The sequence below is a fragment of the Rattus norvegicus genome, chromosome 15 (assembly GCF_036323735.1).
Source record: "Rattus norvegicus strain BN/NHsdMcwi chromosome 15, GRCr8, whole genome shotgun sequence".
NCBI classification, from domain to species: Eukaryota; Metazoa; Chordata; class Mammalia; order Rodentia; family Muridae; genus Rattus; species Rattus norvegicus.
In genome coordinates, this window is record NC_086033.1 from 46207747 (window position 1) to 46226793 (window position 19047).

Below are 19047 nucleotides of genomic sequence, written 5' to 3' on the forward strand. Positions count from 1 at the left end.
CACACACACACACACACACACACAAATGGAGGGGGTGGGGATAAAAAAAGAAAACTTAAACTGACTTCAGCCTCTTTAACCACTTTCCCAGGAAGTCCTTAAAAATCAGCAAAGTAGCTGGCTGTTAGTGGTGCACACCTTTAATCCCACTGCTCAGGAGGCAGAGGCAGGCGGATATCTGAGTCTAAGGCCAGCCTGGTCTACAGAGCTAGTTCCAGGAGAGCCGGGGCTATGCATTAAACAAACAAAACAAACCAAATAAATAAGTAAAAATGAAGAATGAATAAAGAGTCAGCCAACAGTCAAGGGTATTCAAATCAGAGAAAGCAAGAAACAAAACCCAGGCAAGGAAGCATTGACTATCTGCACATCGGAGTGGCCTGGGGGCAGTGTAGAGGCTGTGGACTCTTTTTCCTGCACTTAACAGTTGATTTATACAATTTCATTTCTAAGTCTCCTTGTTAAAGCCTTTTCTCACTTTTTGGTGGAGGCAGAAAGGCCAAGAATTTAAGGTCATCTCCAGATATATGGCAAATCTGTGGCAAGTCTGACCCTAGTTTAAATATCACAGACAGAGAAAGGAAGAAGGGAGTGGTATAAAATATATTGGAATGTATGTAGCTTATAAACCAATAATATTTTATATAGATTACTTCAGCACCAACAAATTTTGGTATCCGTATTCATGAATGTCCTAGAACCAGTCAGTCCTTCATAAATACCAAGAAACAACCAGTTTTCTTTTTGGTGATGTCTGTCTCTCTTCAGGATTGGATTAGTAAGTTCATATAACAATAAATATCACATAGACACGCTACCAACAAACTGTCATGTTCAATTTAAACTACTTGTTATGATAGACTAATCTACTCTCAGCCAAACAGCGACTAGAGAACAGAGAATTAAAGTACCAGACTCAGGAATGCTTAGTGTAACAGCATGGCAAGCTGCCGTGGCACACAGCCTGCTCCACTGAAAAGCATCCGACTTCTTCCCCAAACACCGAAGGTTCTGAGGGAGACTCACCCGCCTGCTGGAAAAGGCTGCTCTCCACTATCTTGGTCATGCAGTTAAGTTTCTGCCGGACCAACTGGTTGTCAGGAATGCTTTGAATGAACTTGCAGAAGAGCACGCTGGAAGAGAAGTGTGGGGTCAGTGCGTTCCCTTAGCCCATCTGAAGGCATCCTTATACACTTCTCTACTGAGAGCTGAGCAGGAAGAGTAGTCCCCGAAAGCTCACAGATGACCTAAGGCTTGATTTGAGAGTGTCTCTGGGGCTGTTTTCCTGTTCCCTAGAGGGTTCTGAGTTTGCCCCTGGGAGATGTAGCACACCCAAACTCAACATCACTTTCTAGACCTGTCTGTTGCTTCAGCTTCTGCAAAATGCCTTTTTTAGCAGTCTCCTCTCCAAGAGCCACTATACTCTGCATCCCCAGGCTACTTTCTTTTGCATAGCTCCTTTCCCCATAGAGAGTACAAGTCTCTCCCAAGGGCCAGCTGTGTGTGTTCTTTTATCTCTTCCACGGAACTGAGTACAACGAAGTACTCCTTCCCTTAACACTTGTTAGAATAAAAGCAAATGCAGGGTCCAGGTCTGCCCAGCATTGGGCTGAGCCCCTTAATTTGGAGGCACAAATCATGTTCTGCTTCTCACCTGAGCTCCATGGGATCAAACACCAGCTTGACATCATTAATTATGCTGGGAAGGTACTTCAAGGCTGCCCCCTGTAAGAAGCACAAAGGCAGTCAGTGCCAAGGCAGACAAAAGCCAAATATAGCACCCTGTCCCAAGAGGAAAGCGCAGGACTTGGGGTTTAAATAAGGAACTGGAAGCAGGTGCCCTTGCCATGAGATACTTGTGTTTTAAGAATGGCCTCCCCACCCCCCCAAAAAAAGAATGGCTTCCTTCTGAAAATGGAGGTCCAGGCCTTGGTCTTCATGACCAAAAGGTCCTATGCATATTTTGGAGGCAATTCAAGTTTCTTTCACCAAGTTACGATTAAAAGTAAGGAAGAAACAGTAGCATTCAAACTGGAGCCCTCAAGGATTACATGCTTCCCAGTCTAAAAACTGTTGCTGCTTGTGACTTTGCACTTGAAGAAAGAGGGGGGGAGAGGACAGAAAAGAGAAACAGCCACCTGTGACAGCAGGGGTATCACAGGCCAAGCAGGATTTATAACAGCCATTCACATGATATCTGAAGAGGCAGCCTGTCTTTGGTGAGCTGATGCTTGAATATGCAACTGTGTGTGGAAGTCATAATGTGGACTTATTTACTTTTATTGTGTGTCCCTTTTTTAGCAGTGCTGTGCATAGACCCCAGGACCTCATGCGTGCTATGTAAGCATTCTACCACACAGCTGTAGCCTTGTGAACTTTTCCTCTACTTTCCCACCCATTCTACTCAGCTTCTTCCGCTTTTTGTGAGCCTACTTCACATTTCCCCTCCTACCACATCACATCTTCATGAGGGCCTTCAAGGGGTCCCCCATAAGGTCACCAGGCTGACCTTGATCTTGACAGCTTCTTCCAGAGGCCTGTCCATCAGCGTGTTGAAAGCAAGAAACAGCTGGCGGATTGAGTTGTTAAACTCGTCTCCATCTTCACTCTGACCATAAAATCTGATGAGAAAAAGAAAATGGACAGTAGACTTGTGGTCTCAAAAAAACGACACTAGAGGTCAGTGCCTTGCTAGTCACCATCTGTAACTGTGCAGAAACATAGGAGCACCCAACGACTGTCATCCCAAATAGACTGAAATGACATCAAGACTCTGATAAAAGCGAAGTAGTCATTTGTAGGTAAGGTCCTAACACAGGGTCTACAGCAGGCTAACCAGAACTGTCATCTGGAGCTATCTGAAGGGCCTAAGCCTGGAGATGCCTTTGGGCCTGGTAGTTTGTAGGTCCCACCTGCAGGAGGAAAACAGCAGAAAGTCACTGTGCAGATGCAGCAGGTGGAGCTGAGCATGGATGCCTTCCTCAGCTCATGATCAAGGACAAGAGGCATAGGCTCCCAGAGCAGACACCTCTGCTGTCTGAATCATCCTTGTCCAATCTCTTTCAGCATCCCTCCTTTTTCCTCCCTCCCCACTATCTCAGCCTTGATATGAGCTGAGGTCAAAGTTGCTGTGGAGACGCTCCCCAACCTTGTCTACAAATCCCAGCCAGCTGTTGCCCACTTTCTCCATTGTACCTCCCAGAGACTGCTGACCTGCTCTACTGTAAGCATTTTGAATGCTACTGAGGAGTGCTTGCTTTTTATAAAGCATTCTAATTGCCTTCCTAAGATACATGCCATCAACTCAGAAGTATCTGGGTAGTTTCTCCAAACAGAGACTCCTCAAGAAGAATGTGCACTAGGTCACTGACAACAATGCCACTAAGTACTCAAGAGTAGGTATAACAAATTCAGTACATAAGAACACATGCAAACACAAACACACACACACACACACACACACACAAACACACACACACACATTCTGCTGGTCTCCTACCTTCACATGAACACACTGACTCTTTCTAAAGATGCTCTAAAATTTTAATGAGTGCTGGCATGAAGCTGCATGTATAAAGTTCCCCATCTAACTTTACATAAAGGGTCAGTCAAAATGTACATGCATGAAGAAATTGTATAAAATTACCTTAAGTCCCAAAGCTGCTCAAAATCAACTCAAATAGAACCCACTTTAATTCTGTGCTCAGTTCTCAACTGTTCTTGCTTCAGCATTGCTGCCCAGCCCGACCTCAAGATTGTCTTTGGTTCTTCTCTTTCTATTGCTGTCCCATCAAGTTCTACAACAATGCATTTGTATCTGAGGTGCACCCTCAGTGTCTCATCTCATAGCACCCAATCAGGTGGTTACTCACTTTCTACCCAGGAAGTGAGATGATCATTTAGAAGCCAGAGATGATTATCTCAGTACGCCATCATACTTAGATTACACCTAAGCGCCTGGCTTGTCACAAGACCTGTCTCTCTTAAAGCCATTGTCACCAGACAAGACTTCTAGAGCAAACAGCAAATTGACCATCTATACCCATGAGTCCTGGTGTCATTACTGCTTTAGGATTCTCTAGATGCAGAAGGACCTCAGCAAACCTTCTCCAGTGGTCTCATAATTCACCTCTGAGTGACCTGGTTTCGTTGTCCAGCCATGACCGGCCAACTACTCACAAAGTTGAACACAAACAAGCATGAAGAACAAGGGGACCTAGATGGGTACCAGCAGCATCCTCTTACTGGGACCATTACCTCAAATAGAGCACCCGAGACTGGATGATGAATCGAAACAGGTACTTCAAGGCTTTCAGAGCAGCAAATAACAATTCCGTCTTGCTAGGGTCCTCCGCATTAGCCACATAAAAGTTCAGTACCTTGGAGAGTTTCCTAAAAAGGTAAGAAAGCGATGTTGTCATGTGCAACACAGAGCTTGCAGACTTAGGGTATGTAACACAGAAAGAAACGGTGGTTGCTTGGGAAACACAAGGCCCAGCTAAAGTAGCTACAGTCACGAGTTTGGGGGCAGTGATCCAAGAAGACTGTTTGATATCAGCCTTGTGCCTTCAAAGGTAAATGAACACAGAAGCACACACATGTGCATCCACATGCATGTACACAGGCATGTCACATACACAGATGCATGAAAAGGGGGAAACTGGAATAAAAAGTTGAAGAGATTTGCCTTCCTTATGGGGGTATTTATTCTTCTGGCATATAAAGCCATGTGAAGGACAGATGCCTACTGCAATTGTGCCTAAGCTAATTCCTTCCCACCTGCTCCAACCCTTTGAAATCAATGTGGTACCAGACAGAGACTTCACCAATGAGAAAAGTGGCCACAATCTGACTCTGTATCATCCATTATTCTGAACATGCCAATAGGCAAGCATCTTCTAGGATTTCATGTAGTTTTACATTTTATTATGACGTGTATATGTATAGGTACATGCTTTGCACATGAGTGTGCACTTGCAGGTGGAGGCAAAAGGTCAACCACAGAGGTTGTTCTTCACAATGTCCTATTTATAGAGACCTAGTCTCTCACTGAATCTAAAGTCACAGCTTTGATTAGGCTGGCTGGCCAGTGAGACCCTGAGATCTGCCCATCTCTGCTAACCTAGCACTGGGATTAGAAGCATGTGCGTGTGCCACAACGCCCCTCCTTACTTAGGTTCTGGTGTCTGAACTCTGGTCCTTAGCATTGAGCAAGCACTTTATGGACTAAGTCATTTCCCCAGCACCATGACTTTAGGGTAAGTCAGACTTTTGAAGGCACCTATATTTCAATTTGTGTGTGTGTGTGTGTGTGTGTGTGTGTGTGTGTGTGTTTAGCCCCAAATCCAAGTGCTGCAAATAAAAGTATGCTAACTGCTACTCTCTGGCAGGTAAGCATCTGACTTTGAACCTCTTACTGGCCTTGTCTATGGTCTTGTGTCTGTGACTATTGAAAATTCCCTTAGGAGGTAGATAAGAAAGTGAGAATCTATAATTCCAGCTCTTGGGAGGCAGAGGCAGGAGAATCAGGAATTTACGTTTGCCCAGGGCTCTCATTAGGCTCAGGGTAATTAGACTACACTAGATACCCTCCATTGTAGCTGCTGACCCCTTGGAAAGTTAAGGTGCTGGGTGGAAATATTCCGAATGCTAGTGTGTGTGCTGCTTTCTTGACCCGTGAGGCAATCACTGATCACAAGGTTAGCTAGTATGTTGTATAACAGCTTCTTTGTATGTCTTGTGTTTCTGTATCTTCATGGCACAGAATGATCTGACCTGGCACATCAGAGAGCAGTAATCAACCTGATCTGGCATGAGCCCCTGTCCAGAGGACAGTTAGCCAATTCCAGCTACATCCCTGTGGATGTGGTCCCATTGCACACTAACTGGAATTCAACACTGGGGGTGGCAGGCCACATGCAGTACCATGGAGAGCTGAGCACCACAGGGAGAGACAGTGACCATGACTGGTTGGTTCCTCTAGTCAGCAAGCCGCAGACTGCATACTGAAAGACTGCTGTATGCAAAAGGTTAAAACTATTGCTTGTTGGGTAAAAGGAAAATAAACCAAATTACCCAATGTCCTACAGGAATCAGTTCCCCAAAGCACTGTGGCGTAGGGCTGAGGGTGTGGCCCAATCTTCTACCAGACTTGGTTTTGCCTAGTTCACTGTCAGACCTTTTGGTGCCTCATGATCATCTCACTTATTGGATTCATAAGTCCTGAGTTTGGCCATCTGTTTTACAATTCTGTGCCTGTCTTCATCTCTCCATTGTATGCCCTTGGGTTTTGTCTTTTTGGGTTTGTGTGTATACATGCATTTGTACATGTGTATGTACATACGGATGGGTGTGAGCACATATGTCTTGAGGTCAGAGGTCTACTTCAGGTGTTTTCCATAATTACTCTCCACTGTTTGAGACAATCTTTCTCTGGAGCTCACTAATTCAACGTAAGTTGACCGCCAGCAAGCCTCAGGAACCCTTCTGTGTCTTCCTCTTCCAGGGCAGGGATTACAGGCATGCAATAGCATGCTTAGCTCTTTATTGGGGCTTGGGGATCAACCTCAGCTCTTTGTATGTAAACAGAGAGCACTTTGCCGAGTGCATCATCTCCCCAGCACACACTCTGGGGTTTAAAGAAGGAAGGGACTTTGTTTAACACCTTGTCCTACTGACATGTTATTCAAATGACCTCTTTCCACAAAGCTTCTCAGAACACAGTCCCACCCTTCAGCCATGCTGACTACATGAGGTCCCCTCTTGTTTCTCAAGCATCCAGCCCACCTCAAACAACTCTAACAACACAGGTTTCCTGAGTCATACTTACACGTGTGCCAAGGTGGCACTGAAGTGCTTGTAAATGTAGGTTTCGAGTACAGGGTTAAAATGCTGGAACTTGATGTCTCCTATCAGGGAAATGATGAAGACCTGCCGAAGCGGGGGGCGGTGGGAGGGCAGCATTAGCAGCAGTAATGAACAGCCCCCCAGTGTGCCTCTACCCATGAGCAAGACTCTAACCTCCTGGTGCCCTTTCTTTCCCAACCATTTTTACATTTAGTTTCTACTGATCTAGCTGAACAGTAAGTCTTAGGGTACGTATTTAACATAGAGAGATTACATGTCTCCAGCATATTGCTGAGTAAACTGATCCAGGCCATCACCACTGGCCATGGGAAGCCAATGTCTCAAAGGAGTACTGTCTGTCCAAAGGTGACTTAGGTCATAGAAGAACACCGGAAAGGAGGAAGGAAGACAGAGAAAGGGGTTTGTGGGAATTGTAAACTAATGCAACTTTGCAAAAGATTTTCCAAGTGGAGTTTGAGTACCCCCGTGAATTTCTGAATCTGGTCTCCCCATTTCTTCCCTATGTGGTACCTTATGTCTGTAGAACTTAGTTATGTATAGAACTTACAGTGTCTAAAAAGAACCACAGTGCACCAAGAATGTACAAACGAAGAGGCCCCTGGGATTGCTATTGATGCCAACAGCCAGCTGCCCTGTCCTGCTGGGCCTGATGTGCATGGTCTCTAGTCAGCCTCTTTTTCCTATAAGCGGGACCATCTCAAGCTGACAACATTGCCTATCTCCATCTTGCAACATTGACTTAGATGCCCTGAACCCTTGCTAAACTGACCAGTTTCCCGACACTGGTAAACACCACACACCTGCATCCTACTTAGCTCTTTAGCACCAGTCCTCAGGTAAAAATTCTGTCCTAGACTCTCAACAGTGAGGAAACGAGGCTGGGTTTAGATGTGTTGGCTTCCTCCCACTGACAGGACATGTCTGCATCTCCCAGCTTCCAGTCATTAACATCACTGCTCTGATTTCAGTTGTCAGAATAGGCATAGGTAAGCCCTCTGTGACAAACTTGTCTGCTATGGTGCTTATCATATATAAGGACACGATGATTCATCTCTGGTGGGTGAGTGCAGCTTCCCTGACATAGCTGGACATGGACAAACATCTTTCTTTATCAAAGGCCCCTCCTGGAGAATGATAAAGTTAAGCACCTGCTGATCCTACTGTAATTAAGCACACTCTTTTCCCTAAGGAGGAAGTGTAAGTATGTCACACAGGTGGAGATCAAATAGAGAACAAGTGCTTGGAAGAGAAGACCAGTTCCTGATTTGGTGTCTGAGAGTTCAGGCTAAAGAAATACTCAAGAGAGACGTATATGAGTAATTTTGCTCAATGATATCTGTAGTATTTTAAAAGCAAAAGATCGAAGAATGGACACGGGTCAACACGAGAAGCTACTTACCAGGGCGTCGAACACAAGGAAGTCGTATGTTTCATTGTCTGACATTTCCATCATTATGTTAAAAAGTGCATCTAGTGTGTCCTGCAAAAACTGAAGGGAACAGAGAGGTTGTTTTGCTTCCGACCTGTTAGACGTAATAGAAGAAAAAGGGAGTCGCTGGATTCTAAAGAATAGATGTGAATACGAGACTTTCGTAAGACCGAAACACTGGCTTAACCATGCAGATACTAAGTTTTGGATTTCCAGTTGGTTTAATGGAAGTTGTTGAACTAATGACACAGTAAAGTAGACTTGTGGCTTCAGACATGTAAGACACGTCAACATACCTTAACGATCTCTCCTCCATCCACTTCCATTAACTTCTTCAGGTTGTGCTTAATGTTCTGAGAATTGGAACGCCAGTTTAGTAAGCCTAGCAGGTCCACTGGGAAGAACAAACAAAAAACCACAGACCTTAGAGGACACAGCTACAGAATTTTCTAGAGAAGATAAATGCTGCTTAGCTGGGGAGATAGTCAGGGGGTAAAAGTGCTTGCCACAGAAGTATAAAGACCTGAATTCAGATCTCATAGACCTCATCTGGAGCCCCTCCCATTCCAGGGCGCCTCCAGTGAGCATGCCTGGTCTACACAGTAGCAAACACGAGACCTCGTTTCAAACAAGATGAAAAGAGAGCTCTGACATTTGAGGTTGTTCTCTGACCTCAACATGTACAATGAGGCATGTGTCTAAACGCACACATCTCATGCACACACAAAGATATTTAAAAGTTAACCGCTCTTAATGGTATCTAATTTGCCAGACGTGGTGATGCAGGCCTTTAATCACAGTTCTCATGAAGCAGTGGCAGGTGGATCCCTGAGTTTGAGGACAGCCTGGTCTATAGAGTGAGTTCCAGGACAGCAAAGGGTATACAGAGAAATTGATTTTGAAAAACCAAAACAACCAAACCAAAACAAAACCACAACAAAAAACCCTGCTACTTTAAGAAGTATCTCGGGTGTCATTGCAACTTTTGAAATTGATTATTACTCACATAAATGAGAGAAAACCTGTGATCCTCTTTATTCCCTCAAAGGAGGGGGGGAAAAAACCCAATCAGTTACTAATCTGCAAGAGCATAAAATGACTGACTGGAACTCATGTTTTTCAAATGATGACATCATCATCGTAAAAGTAAACTTAGAAAACACTACTAACCAATCTCCCAGTATCCAACTTCCTGCCTCATGGCTATTCATGTTTGGGCAGATCTGGAGGGAAGGGACAGCATCCAGACACATCATGCCCTTTGATAACACAACTGTACTGTAGCGAGTTTTTCAGAGGAGAAAAACAGGCTTTGTGACACTAAATCACTTGCTCTAGGTCACAAGACTACTGAGTGGCGCAGGAGTGGGGTTTAACTACCTCCATCTGATTCTAATCATGGCAGGTAACAAATGCACACACAGATGCACACACTAATGTACACACAGATGACTTTCATGACTTTCAAGAATTCCTCCCGGACAGCTTACTCCATGTGTGCAAAAAAAATTTTTTTTTAAATTCTGAAATTGGTCCAAAGTGTTTCTAGTTCCAAGTATTTCCCATAAGGGATATTCAACGTGTACTATTTGTTACTCTTGTTTACAAGGTGGGGAAACCAAGTCACAGGGAAGTCACTAGGGCTGTGACTGCCAGAGGCAGTCTAACTGCAACTAGCTTCCAAACACTGAAACAAAATCAGAAGCATATGCAGAGAGTAAAGCTTACCATGCCATTAAGTATGTTTTAAACCTCAGTATTCAGTAGCCAAATACAATTCATTATTTAATTAAACTCTAAAATTTATATGGATTCCAACCACCAGCCATTTGGGCTGCTTCCAGCCTGCCCACATTATAAACGTCAGAAAACATTCACATACCTAATAGGTGTTGTACCTCTCACTGGTGCCAGTTTGAATTTCTAAGAGTCACACTCAGCCTCTGTGAATGCTGTGCCTTTAACTCTCTATCAGCAGTGTGTTATATTGTCACACATCCCCCAGCCCCACAGTTAGGCTTATGAGACTGACATAGTTCTTTGTGTCTTCTATGAATCTAAGAACACTTTCTGGCTTAAGAGAGTCTGCCTTCTCATGTAGATTAGCTCTGAACTCTAGTCTGTTGGGTCCAGCCATGAGTCCAAGTTGAAACACCACCCATATTCTCTAGCAAGTCAGGATTTGTCAAAACCAACCCTAAGAGTACTGACTCTGAAACAGCAATCAGGAACTGAGTATTGAGTGTGCCTTCTCTCTGCTGTGTAGCACCCCTAAGAGAGTACTCCTATTCTGCTCTACGTCAACTCACCTTCCCACTCACAGGGCTGATCCTGTGAATTCATACCACCTCAGAGATGGACCAGCTACGGTAGGACACCCGGGCAGTAAGGGATCCTTCTACATGACACACGTTAGCTGAGTAACTGCTGCTTTTGTCAAATGCCATGTTAAATACAAGAGCTTAAAACTGATGTCAGAAGTTTGACAAGAAACAAAATGGAGCCTCGCTTAAACTATGCTGCTGATTTCATGGAAAATTACTGGTTTCCTGGAGCAATGGAAGGGGGAAGACTGGAGAAATAAGGACTCTACTGGAGGTGGGGGTTCATATATGTATGCTCAGCAATTGGAAAGTTGAGGCAGGAGGATGACTACTAGTTCTAACCAACCTGGGGTACATAGTAAGACCCTGCATCAAAAAAGGTAACAGAAACAAACAAGCAAAAGAACCCTAACATTAACTCCTGTTCTCTGCTGTCCCTGTTTGGGAAGAGATTGATTACAGCCTGAATCTGCCCCCTTAATTCAGACGGTTCCCGTACCATCTACATTGAAGAAAACAGGATCCCCAGCGATACCTTTGAGTCCTTGAAGGAAGGTAATCTGAGACTTCTGAATTCTACCTCTTCGTGAATACGCTTAGGTTTTATGATATGAAAATGCACTTGTGACAGCTAATTATTTTAATTGTCAGCTAGACAGGATCTAGAACCACCTAGGAGATCAACCTCTCCTAGTATACAGGACTGTGAGGAAGAGGAAGTTTCTAGGTTGTGCTCATGAAGGTGGGGAACGCCACTTAAAAGGTGTGTGGTAAGCAGAAAGGGCGTCGAACAGTAAACATCACTCATCACATTCTGCGTACTGACTGTGTGACCAACCACCCCATGCTCTTGTACACTCTGTCCCCTGACAGTGTGGCCAACCACCCTATGATTTTTACTGTGATGGGCTGTCCCTGTGAACTAGGAGCCAAAATAAACTCCTCACTCAAATTGCCTCTGTCCAGCATTTTCTCACAGCGCCTGGAAAGGTAACTCATACAGCACGGCGAACATCACTGGAGGAGTAGAGTCTACTGACAAGCATCCTGTCTCAGAAGACCTTGCATCACCTGGCCTGGTATCATGAGTCCGTCCGAGGAACATAGGAGGACCAGACCAGGACCACCCATGTCCATGTGGTCCCACACCTACCGTTCTGGGTAAGCTTTGTGGAGCAGATGAGAGTGGCAATCTGAAAACTGTCCTTTGTGCTATCTTTGCTGGGTGTAAAGACAGAGGGGTTTTTGGATGCTTGGAGTTCTTTTTCTTCCAGCTCTGCTTTGGTCCCAGGCAGAGTCAGATAGTATTTAGCATCTTCCATTTTCTTATTATCACCCTGAAAGGGAAGTGAGTTAGAAAATCTAGAATCTGGGCAATATCTCTCACATGCTAGTAAAACAAACAAACAAACAAACAAACAAAAAATCCTGCCCCAGAAGAACATGGTCGTTCTTAGCAGATTTGAGACTTTATCAAATTATATTTATGATCCCCTATAATTCAGACATTATCTTCCTATAGAATTTGCAGCAGAAATAACTTTATCATGGAACATAATGTAGTGAGTTGTGAGGTAGAAATAAGAATATCCTATTCTCTGCCAGAAGTAAACACATACAGAATAAGGTTGAGTTTGAGTCTCTTGAACTTATAAATGGTCAACAATGTATACTTTACTAGGCCAATGGAGAAAGAAGTAGCTGCCTACAAATTCCAAAACAACTCACAGACTAAAGAGATGCTAAGAAACTGTTCATTGATGAGGCACAACTCAGACCACTGCCCACTATGCATCAGTCACCCTCTGCCAGCCATTACTGAGGAAATGAAGTCTCCCAGCATACACTTCGAACTCTAAAATCTCAGTAGGTCAATCAAGGGCTCAGAACAGTGTGCAGGGTGTGCAGACACAAAACAGGAAAAGCAGCAAGGACCAGACAGTAAGGAAATGGTGCCTAGGTAACAATGATTCAAAAACCACATCCTATAATACCCACCAGGCTCTAGCCAGGGACCTCTGCAGTGTCTGTGCCACTTGGATGGCGGAGAGCAGAACCAAGGGCCCTGCCCTTTACTAATCAGAACCCAGGCACACCCTCTGCCCCTCAGTGAGATACTCCTGGGACACCCAATAGTCACTGTCCTGTGAGAGAGCTGTAAAGCCACTAAGGTATGACCAGGGGCCCTTTAGACTAAAGAGGGCAGGCTCCTGTACCTTTCAGTAGATTCCTGAAGTTTATACACATAAATTTGAAAGGAGTCTGAAAAGCTACATTGTCAGGGCACAGGGGTATATTGAGACATTCTGAAGCCTACTTCCGTGAGCATCACCTTGTATACCACCAGGTCATGCCTCCCGTCCTGCAGCGTGGTGCCGTCCGCATTCATCAGTTTCACAAAGGCCACCCCAAAGGCTCGCTCTGATTTATCTCTGGCTGAAAAGACAGAAACACCTGCCTGAGCTGCGGATGGACAGTAGGAGGTGACGGCTACAGCGGTTAATTCCATGTTTGCTCTGGGGTGTGAAGTTCAGCCACAGTGATGAACGGAGGTCAACAGGGAGCTTGTCTATGTCACAGCAGCCCCCAAACTGAGAATGCCTGATAGTTCACATAGGGGATGTTTTCTATATTACCTGATGAATGAGATTACCATCCACTAAATCAGAACAGTGGTACCGACCAATCTCGGCCCGGTCAATCAATGGCAGGTACAGCATATCGATGTAGTATGACCCGTTTCTCTCTCTCTCTGCTCTGTTTCTACCCAAGGCCCAGACCAGCTCACCACCACATCTGTTATCTCCACAAACCCTTCTTTCTTGAACCCTCTTCACACAGTAGGAAGGAGAACTCCCAAATCAAACTCATTCATGTCAATTCCCCTGCTTCAACCCCTTTAATAAAGTTGGGTGTGGGGCTCATACTCATAAAGAACTCCAGCTACTTGGGAGACTGAGGCAGAAAGAATTCGAGCTTGAGGCCACTGTGGGCTGCATATCAGGACCCTCTCTCAAAAATACACAGCAATGAAAGTACAGGGTAGGGGGATGTACCTTACTGGTGCAGTACATATCTGTTATGTTCAGGGCTGTGGGTTCAATCCCCAGCACTCAGAAAAAGAAAAAAAAACACTATTCTATTTTCCTGATACCTATGAATGCTGAGTTAAATTTGTCAAGTATCAATTTTTCAGGTATCAAATTCTCAAAGCACACCAGGAAACCATACATCTTTAAATGGAAATGGGCCACAGCCCTCCTAATACTTACATTCTTGAGATGACCTGTGTCTGAAGGTAAATCTTATGTGGCAGCGTGTGACCTCCTCGATAGCAATGAAGACCTGCAGAAGGGAGGGGAGCCGGAAGGCAAGGCTCATTTGGAGTCATTCCTTTAGCTGCAATGCACGCATATCCTGGACCATATACATTTGCATGGTACAGCATGATGTCTTGACTTTGCATGTTTTATACTGTTCAAATCAGAATAATTAGCATATCTATTGCTTTACCCTTGGCTCAGGGTGATTATATTAAAATCCTCCCTCTTAGCTATTCAGAGAAAAAGAGACTTTAGACTTGGCCTTTATATTTTATCCTAGCACAAGTTCCTTGTGCTAGCAGGCTTCCTTCTCATAACCACTCCCAAGCTGAAAGTGTCTCAGAGGGAGATGGCTCTGCTGTTTATCACAGTTTCAGAGTTAAGACACATTATGCGCCTGGCATCCAGAGTGATAAGACCTGATTTTTGAGGTCTACCTCGGACCCTTCCAAGGGGAAGTCACCTGCAGATACAGTGGTTACTAGTATCTGTGTGAGGAGAGAAGATACCTGGGTGGGGACATTCTCTGACGGTAGTGCAGTAAGTTACAGGAAGACAGGGCAATAGCACCAGTCTCTCTATTAGTCAGGGTTATCTCTAGAGTCACTGAAAACGTATTTCTGAGGAGCTCACAATGCCCAAGACAAGTAGCTTTAAAAACCACAACACAGCCAGGAGCGGTGGTCTGTGCCTTCAGTCTCAGTGCTTGGGAGGCAGAGGCAGGTGAGTCTCTGCCAGTTCAAAGGAAGGCTGAACTTTATGGCAAGTTCTAGGACAGCCAGAGTTTACAGATTGAGAAATTGTTTTTCAAAAACAGCACAATATGAATTCACACGAATAGCACAATAAAAAACACAGACTACAGAGGGATGTGAAAAATAACCGCTACCTAACAGATATTTGGACAATGTTCAGTTTCTGGAATTTTCTGCTTACAACTCATAGGACCCTGCCAATGCTGACAGTAGGCGCTACAGCAGCCCAGACTTCAGATGTGACCTGTTTTAGGTTGACCCCAAGGTGCTCCAAGATTTGAGGTGTCACTTCTCTTCCTAGGGTCTGCTGCCTCTTCAAAAAGAGGTCAGAGTAATACCCGACTGTCCAGTTTCAAGGCCACTGTGAGCCCACAGGGGATTCAGGATCTGAAAGCATTCTGCAATTCATGAAACCCTTCCTTACAGCGAAGAGGCCCAGAACACTTGGACAGGGGCCAACAAGAACAACATGTTGGGAAGCCGATGATGGAGTGCGCACATCTTAGCTTGTCTGCAGCATCTTGGCAGCCCCTGCCTTATTATAGCCACAAGTTTTTCTTGTCCAGTCGCTATACGTTTGTGAATAAGAATACTCTGTCAGAATCTTGGGCTTCATAAAATGGATGCTCTAACGACCTCCTAACTGCTGATTCAGCTTTTGAAAAAAATTAGTTCTTTGAGAATCTCACACGATGCATTTTGATTATATTCCCCATTCCAGTCCATCCCCGGTTTATTTCTTTCTGCAGACAATCTGAAACTTTCAGATATCTGAAGACTGACTTGGGGTTTAAAAAGCGGACAGGAATCTAAACAAGGGTCAATAGCTGAAGGAGTTAGAATTCTCACCTTGACTGTCTCGTACCAACAAGGTTGCTTGACTTGATAATACACCACGGACTTGTACTCTGAGACGCCTTCGTACCCAGCTCCAGGATGAATGGCTTTCTTTGATTGGAAAGACACAATTAGGAGATGATACTAGGTCATCTAGTATATGAAAAACATGGCAACAGAACAAGGTCTCTGAATGTATATCATCCAAAAATTAACCCAAAGTCAGGGGCTTTGATGATGATGAGTTTGAGAAGTCTACCAGCAGCCATCCACACTATACTGCGAGATGACACTGTGGCAGCAGGTGTATGCTGTTCCTAGCCAGCAGTCATGCCACTTAATGTTAACAAATGCCACATGGGTCCCTTCAGCCCCAAGTCCTGCATACCATGAATTTCAGGGTTTTTACTGAATGTGTACAGTTTTCTGCTTTTAAAGAAACATAATGGTTGAATTATGGACAACAAGGACCGAACATTTGGAGAGCATTACTTCAGGACATCTAGAGAGCTTCAGGAGCCAAGACTTTCACTTGTACATCTAGAGCAATTAGATGGAGGTGACAGAGGCTTCTGGTGGCCACCCGGTGCCTCCCAACTCTCTCAAGTCAAAACCAAGATGTCCAGAAAGCTGCCAGAGGCAGAGAAACTCTTCGACTCTGTCTCTGACATCTGCAATTCCAGAGGAAAGAACTCTACTCTGGGTACAAGTTCCCAATGACTAACACTGGAAATCAGCATTGCCATCCTACACCAAGGGTGCCTTTAGTGTCACAGTATTCCTTCAGATAAGTCGGTGTCCATGGGCTCCACTGGCCCAGGTGATGGCAGTGTGCCTGTCAAGGCCTTTGGGACACCTCTGCATGGTGCTCAAGCTGAGATTAGCCATACCACTTGAAAATGTCAAAGGTCCTAAAGTTTAAGTGGCCCATGATATCTCTCTGCACAGAGAAAAATATCAAAATATATCTAAGTAGCTCCCGGAGTAAAAATAGCCACTGAGAATCACGGGTTTATTAGTTTTTATATATTTTTTCCTTAAGAGAAAGTATTGAACATGTTGGTACACGCCTGTCATCCCAACACCCGGAGGCAGAGGGATCACAGGTTTGAGGCAGCCTCAGCTACCTAATGACACCCTTTCTTACAAAACAGAAACTAATAAAAGTAAGAACAAAAACCCAGATAAAGAAGGACCCTCCCCATATGGGGAGAATTGACAATAAGTTGGACCAGCGTTTGGCTGCTACCACAGAGCAGGTGCGACGCGATGAGATTTGTGGGGAGTGCTACATACCTCTAAAAGGTTGCCTTCCTCATCAAACACAGACATGGTCACCTCCACATTCTTGGGTGTCTTCTTCTTCCCCTTATCAAACTCCCCATGGATCAGGGTGACATAAATATCATTTCGAACATCCCCTAAAACACGACAAGCCTACTGTGAGTGCTGCTGAGAGAAACTCACTTCAAAGTTAAAGTTCCATGATTTAACACACAAGGACTAATGTAAATATACAACGGTCTGCTGGTAATGGCCTGCTGATTCCACGTAAGTCTTGACTGCTCTCTCAGTCCACCTCTCACTACACATCAAGGTGTCTCTGATGTGCATGCTTTTGTAAAAAATACCTTTTTTTATAAGTGTGCACACACATACATGTATATGCCACAGCATGAGTTTGTGGGCCAGAGGATAATTTCTCTGGAGTCAGTCTTCCCCTTCCACCTATTATTGAGGCAGTGTCTCCCTTGCTATTTCTACTGCTGTCCGGCATTCACAGGCTTTGAAGAGATTCTCCTGTTTCTGCCTCTGCCTCTCATCTTGCTGTAGGACTGCTGGGATTGCAGCTATGAGCCACCACACCTGGCTTTTTTTTTTAATGTGGGTTCTACAGATCATTCAGGTTGTATGGTAAGAGTTTTTAACCTACTTAGCCACCTCAGAGATCCAATTCTTTGTCCCATTTAGGATACATGTCTAATAATAAGCATACATTAGATATTGCTAGGATATCCAGCAGGTTTTTAATAGTGTCTTTCAGGTTTCTTGTTCATGCAGCTAGCTGGATATGGGCACGGTTCCTGAGGAGACACAACCCAGGAATGCCAGCAGTGTATTCATAGGCAGTTGAACACCGAGAAAGAGATAATTGGTTAAAAGGAAAGAAGAGGGTGATCTATTGGGGGTGTAAGAGAAGGCAGGAGTCTTGATGGATGAAGTGGATGTCTAGATGGCTTAAAGTCTATAGGAGTCTTGTGCTACAGATGGGGACCAAAGATAATTTCCCCCAAAATTTGGTGTGTCTGAAGTTAGTGAAAAGAGCTTTGTGATGGATGAACCTGCTCTTCTGAGAAGACACAGCAGCCCCCCTTTACAGCAACGTTTATTCATCCATTCTGAGTATTCATTAAAACACCCTCATTCTCAGGTAATGGGCGTGTGGAAAACTACTACTGCCCCTTGACTTCCTGAAGGAAAGAAAAGATCCCATTGACTCTCAGAAAAATCTGTTCTAATGTGCTACATGGCAAATTGGTTTTCCAGAGCTTTCCAAATGTGATGTGGTACCAGCTGTCCACAAGTCTCTTTGTCATGGATTAGTTCCTATGAACTGGGCCACCGGGTTGTTCCCCGAGAAGGAAGTCAAGTTGGGGAAAACATCTGCAGAGCAGGATGGGAAAGGGTGAGCTGAGAATGCTGAGGTGCTGAGTGGCGTTTTTTGGGTCCTGCATCCTGAACAGTCCTTGATGGTGCTGTGACTCTGTCACCAGTTTCTTGATGCCATTAACCCTGAAAGACCTCCTCTTAAGGACCCATACTGCCTCAACTGTCCGAGTTGAGGTAATCCTTTCTTCCGCCATGGAAAAGAAGCACAAAATGAGACTTGGGCAAAGTGCATACCTGGCAGGATTATTTCTGGAAAGCCCATCTTCCGAGCAATCGCTGTTGATCTGTCCACCAGGTGTGAAAAGTTCTTCTGAACCTGTGTGAGGTCACCTGGCAATAACTTTAAGGACACCCAAAGACCTGTAAGGGGGAAAAAGAGGGACAACCTTCCAGTTCACCATATAATCTTTGCAACAGGCTCATAGAATAGAAGCTTGTATGAGACCAACCAGACACCTCATGACCAACATATAATCCTCCCCGGGTAGAATCATTTCTATGATGCTTCCTTCAAACTTGTAAGAGGCCTTACTTGGGTAGTCAACAGATATAATTGACTTCAGTAGAGAACAAAATTGGTAAAGATTATGCCAACTGATACCAAAGTGGCTTGTTCTAAGTCTAAGAGTATGTGGTGGTGCCAGAAGCAATACAGATGTTAATGGAAACTGTGGGATTACATACTTACACAACATGGCAATTTAATACGGGATGGCAGGGGCAGGGCAATTCACGAAGAAAGAAATGAATGTCAGGGGCTAGAGACTTGGTGCAATGATTAAGACCTCTTGCTGCTGTTCCAGAGGACCCGAGTTTGAATCCCAGCACCAGGGTTGAGCAGC

General features: G+C 44.5%; 1 protein-coding gene across 5 annotated transcripts in view; it reads right to left on the reverse strand.

Annotated features, from left to right (window-relative positions):
- Dock5 (dedicator of cytokinesis 5) overlaps positions 1-19047 on the reverse strand; it is a 179004-nt gene that overhangs the window by 52623 nt on the left and 107334 nt on the right. For all 5 annotated transcript variants that reach the window (XR_010057823.1, NM_001372012.1, XM_039093338.2 and 2 more), the window contains 13 exons: positions 18440-18565; positions 16832-16956; positions 15548-15646; positions 13893-13965; positions 12953-13056; positions 11774-11957; positions 8593-8690; positions 8267-8356; positions 6830-6930; positions 4258-4392; positions 2510-2621; positions 1655-1725; positions 1027-1133 (listed from right to left, as the gene is read on the reverse strand). Coding sequence is in view for 4 of the 5 variants with exons in the window: in NM_001372012.1 (NP_001358941.1) it covers positions 1027-1133; positions 1655-1725; positions 2510-2621; positions 4258-4392; positions 6830-6930; positions 8267-8356; positions 8593-8690; positions 11774-11957; positions 12953-13056; positions 13893-13965; positions 15548-15646; positions 16832-16956; positions 18440-18565 (1425 nt within the window). In the remaining variant the exon portion in view is untranslated. The remainder of the gene's footprint in view (positions 1-1026; positions 1134-1654; positions 1726-2509; positions 2622-4257; positions 4393-6829; positions 6931-8266; positions 8357-8592; positions 8691-11773; positions 11958-12952; positions 13057-13892; positions 13966-15547; positions 15647-16831; positions 16957-18439; positions 18566-19047) is intronic.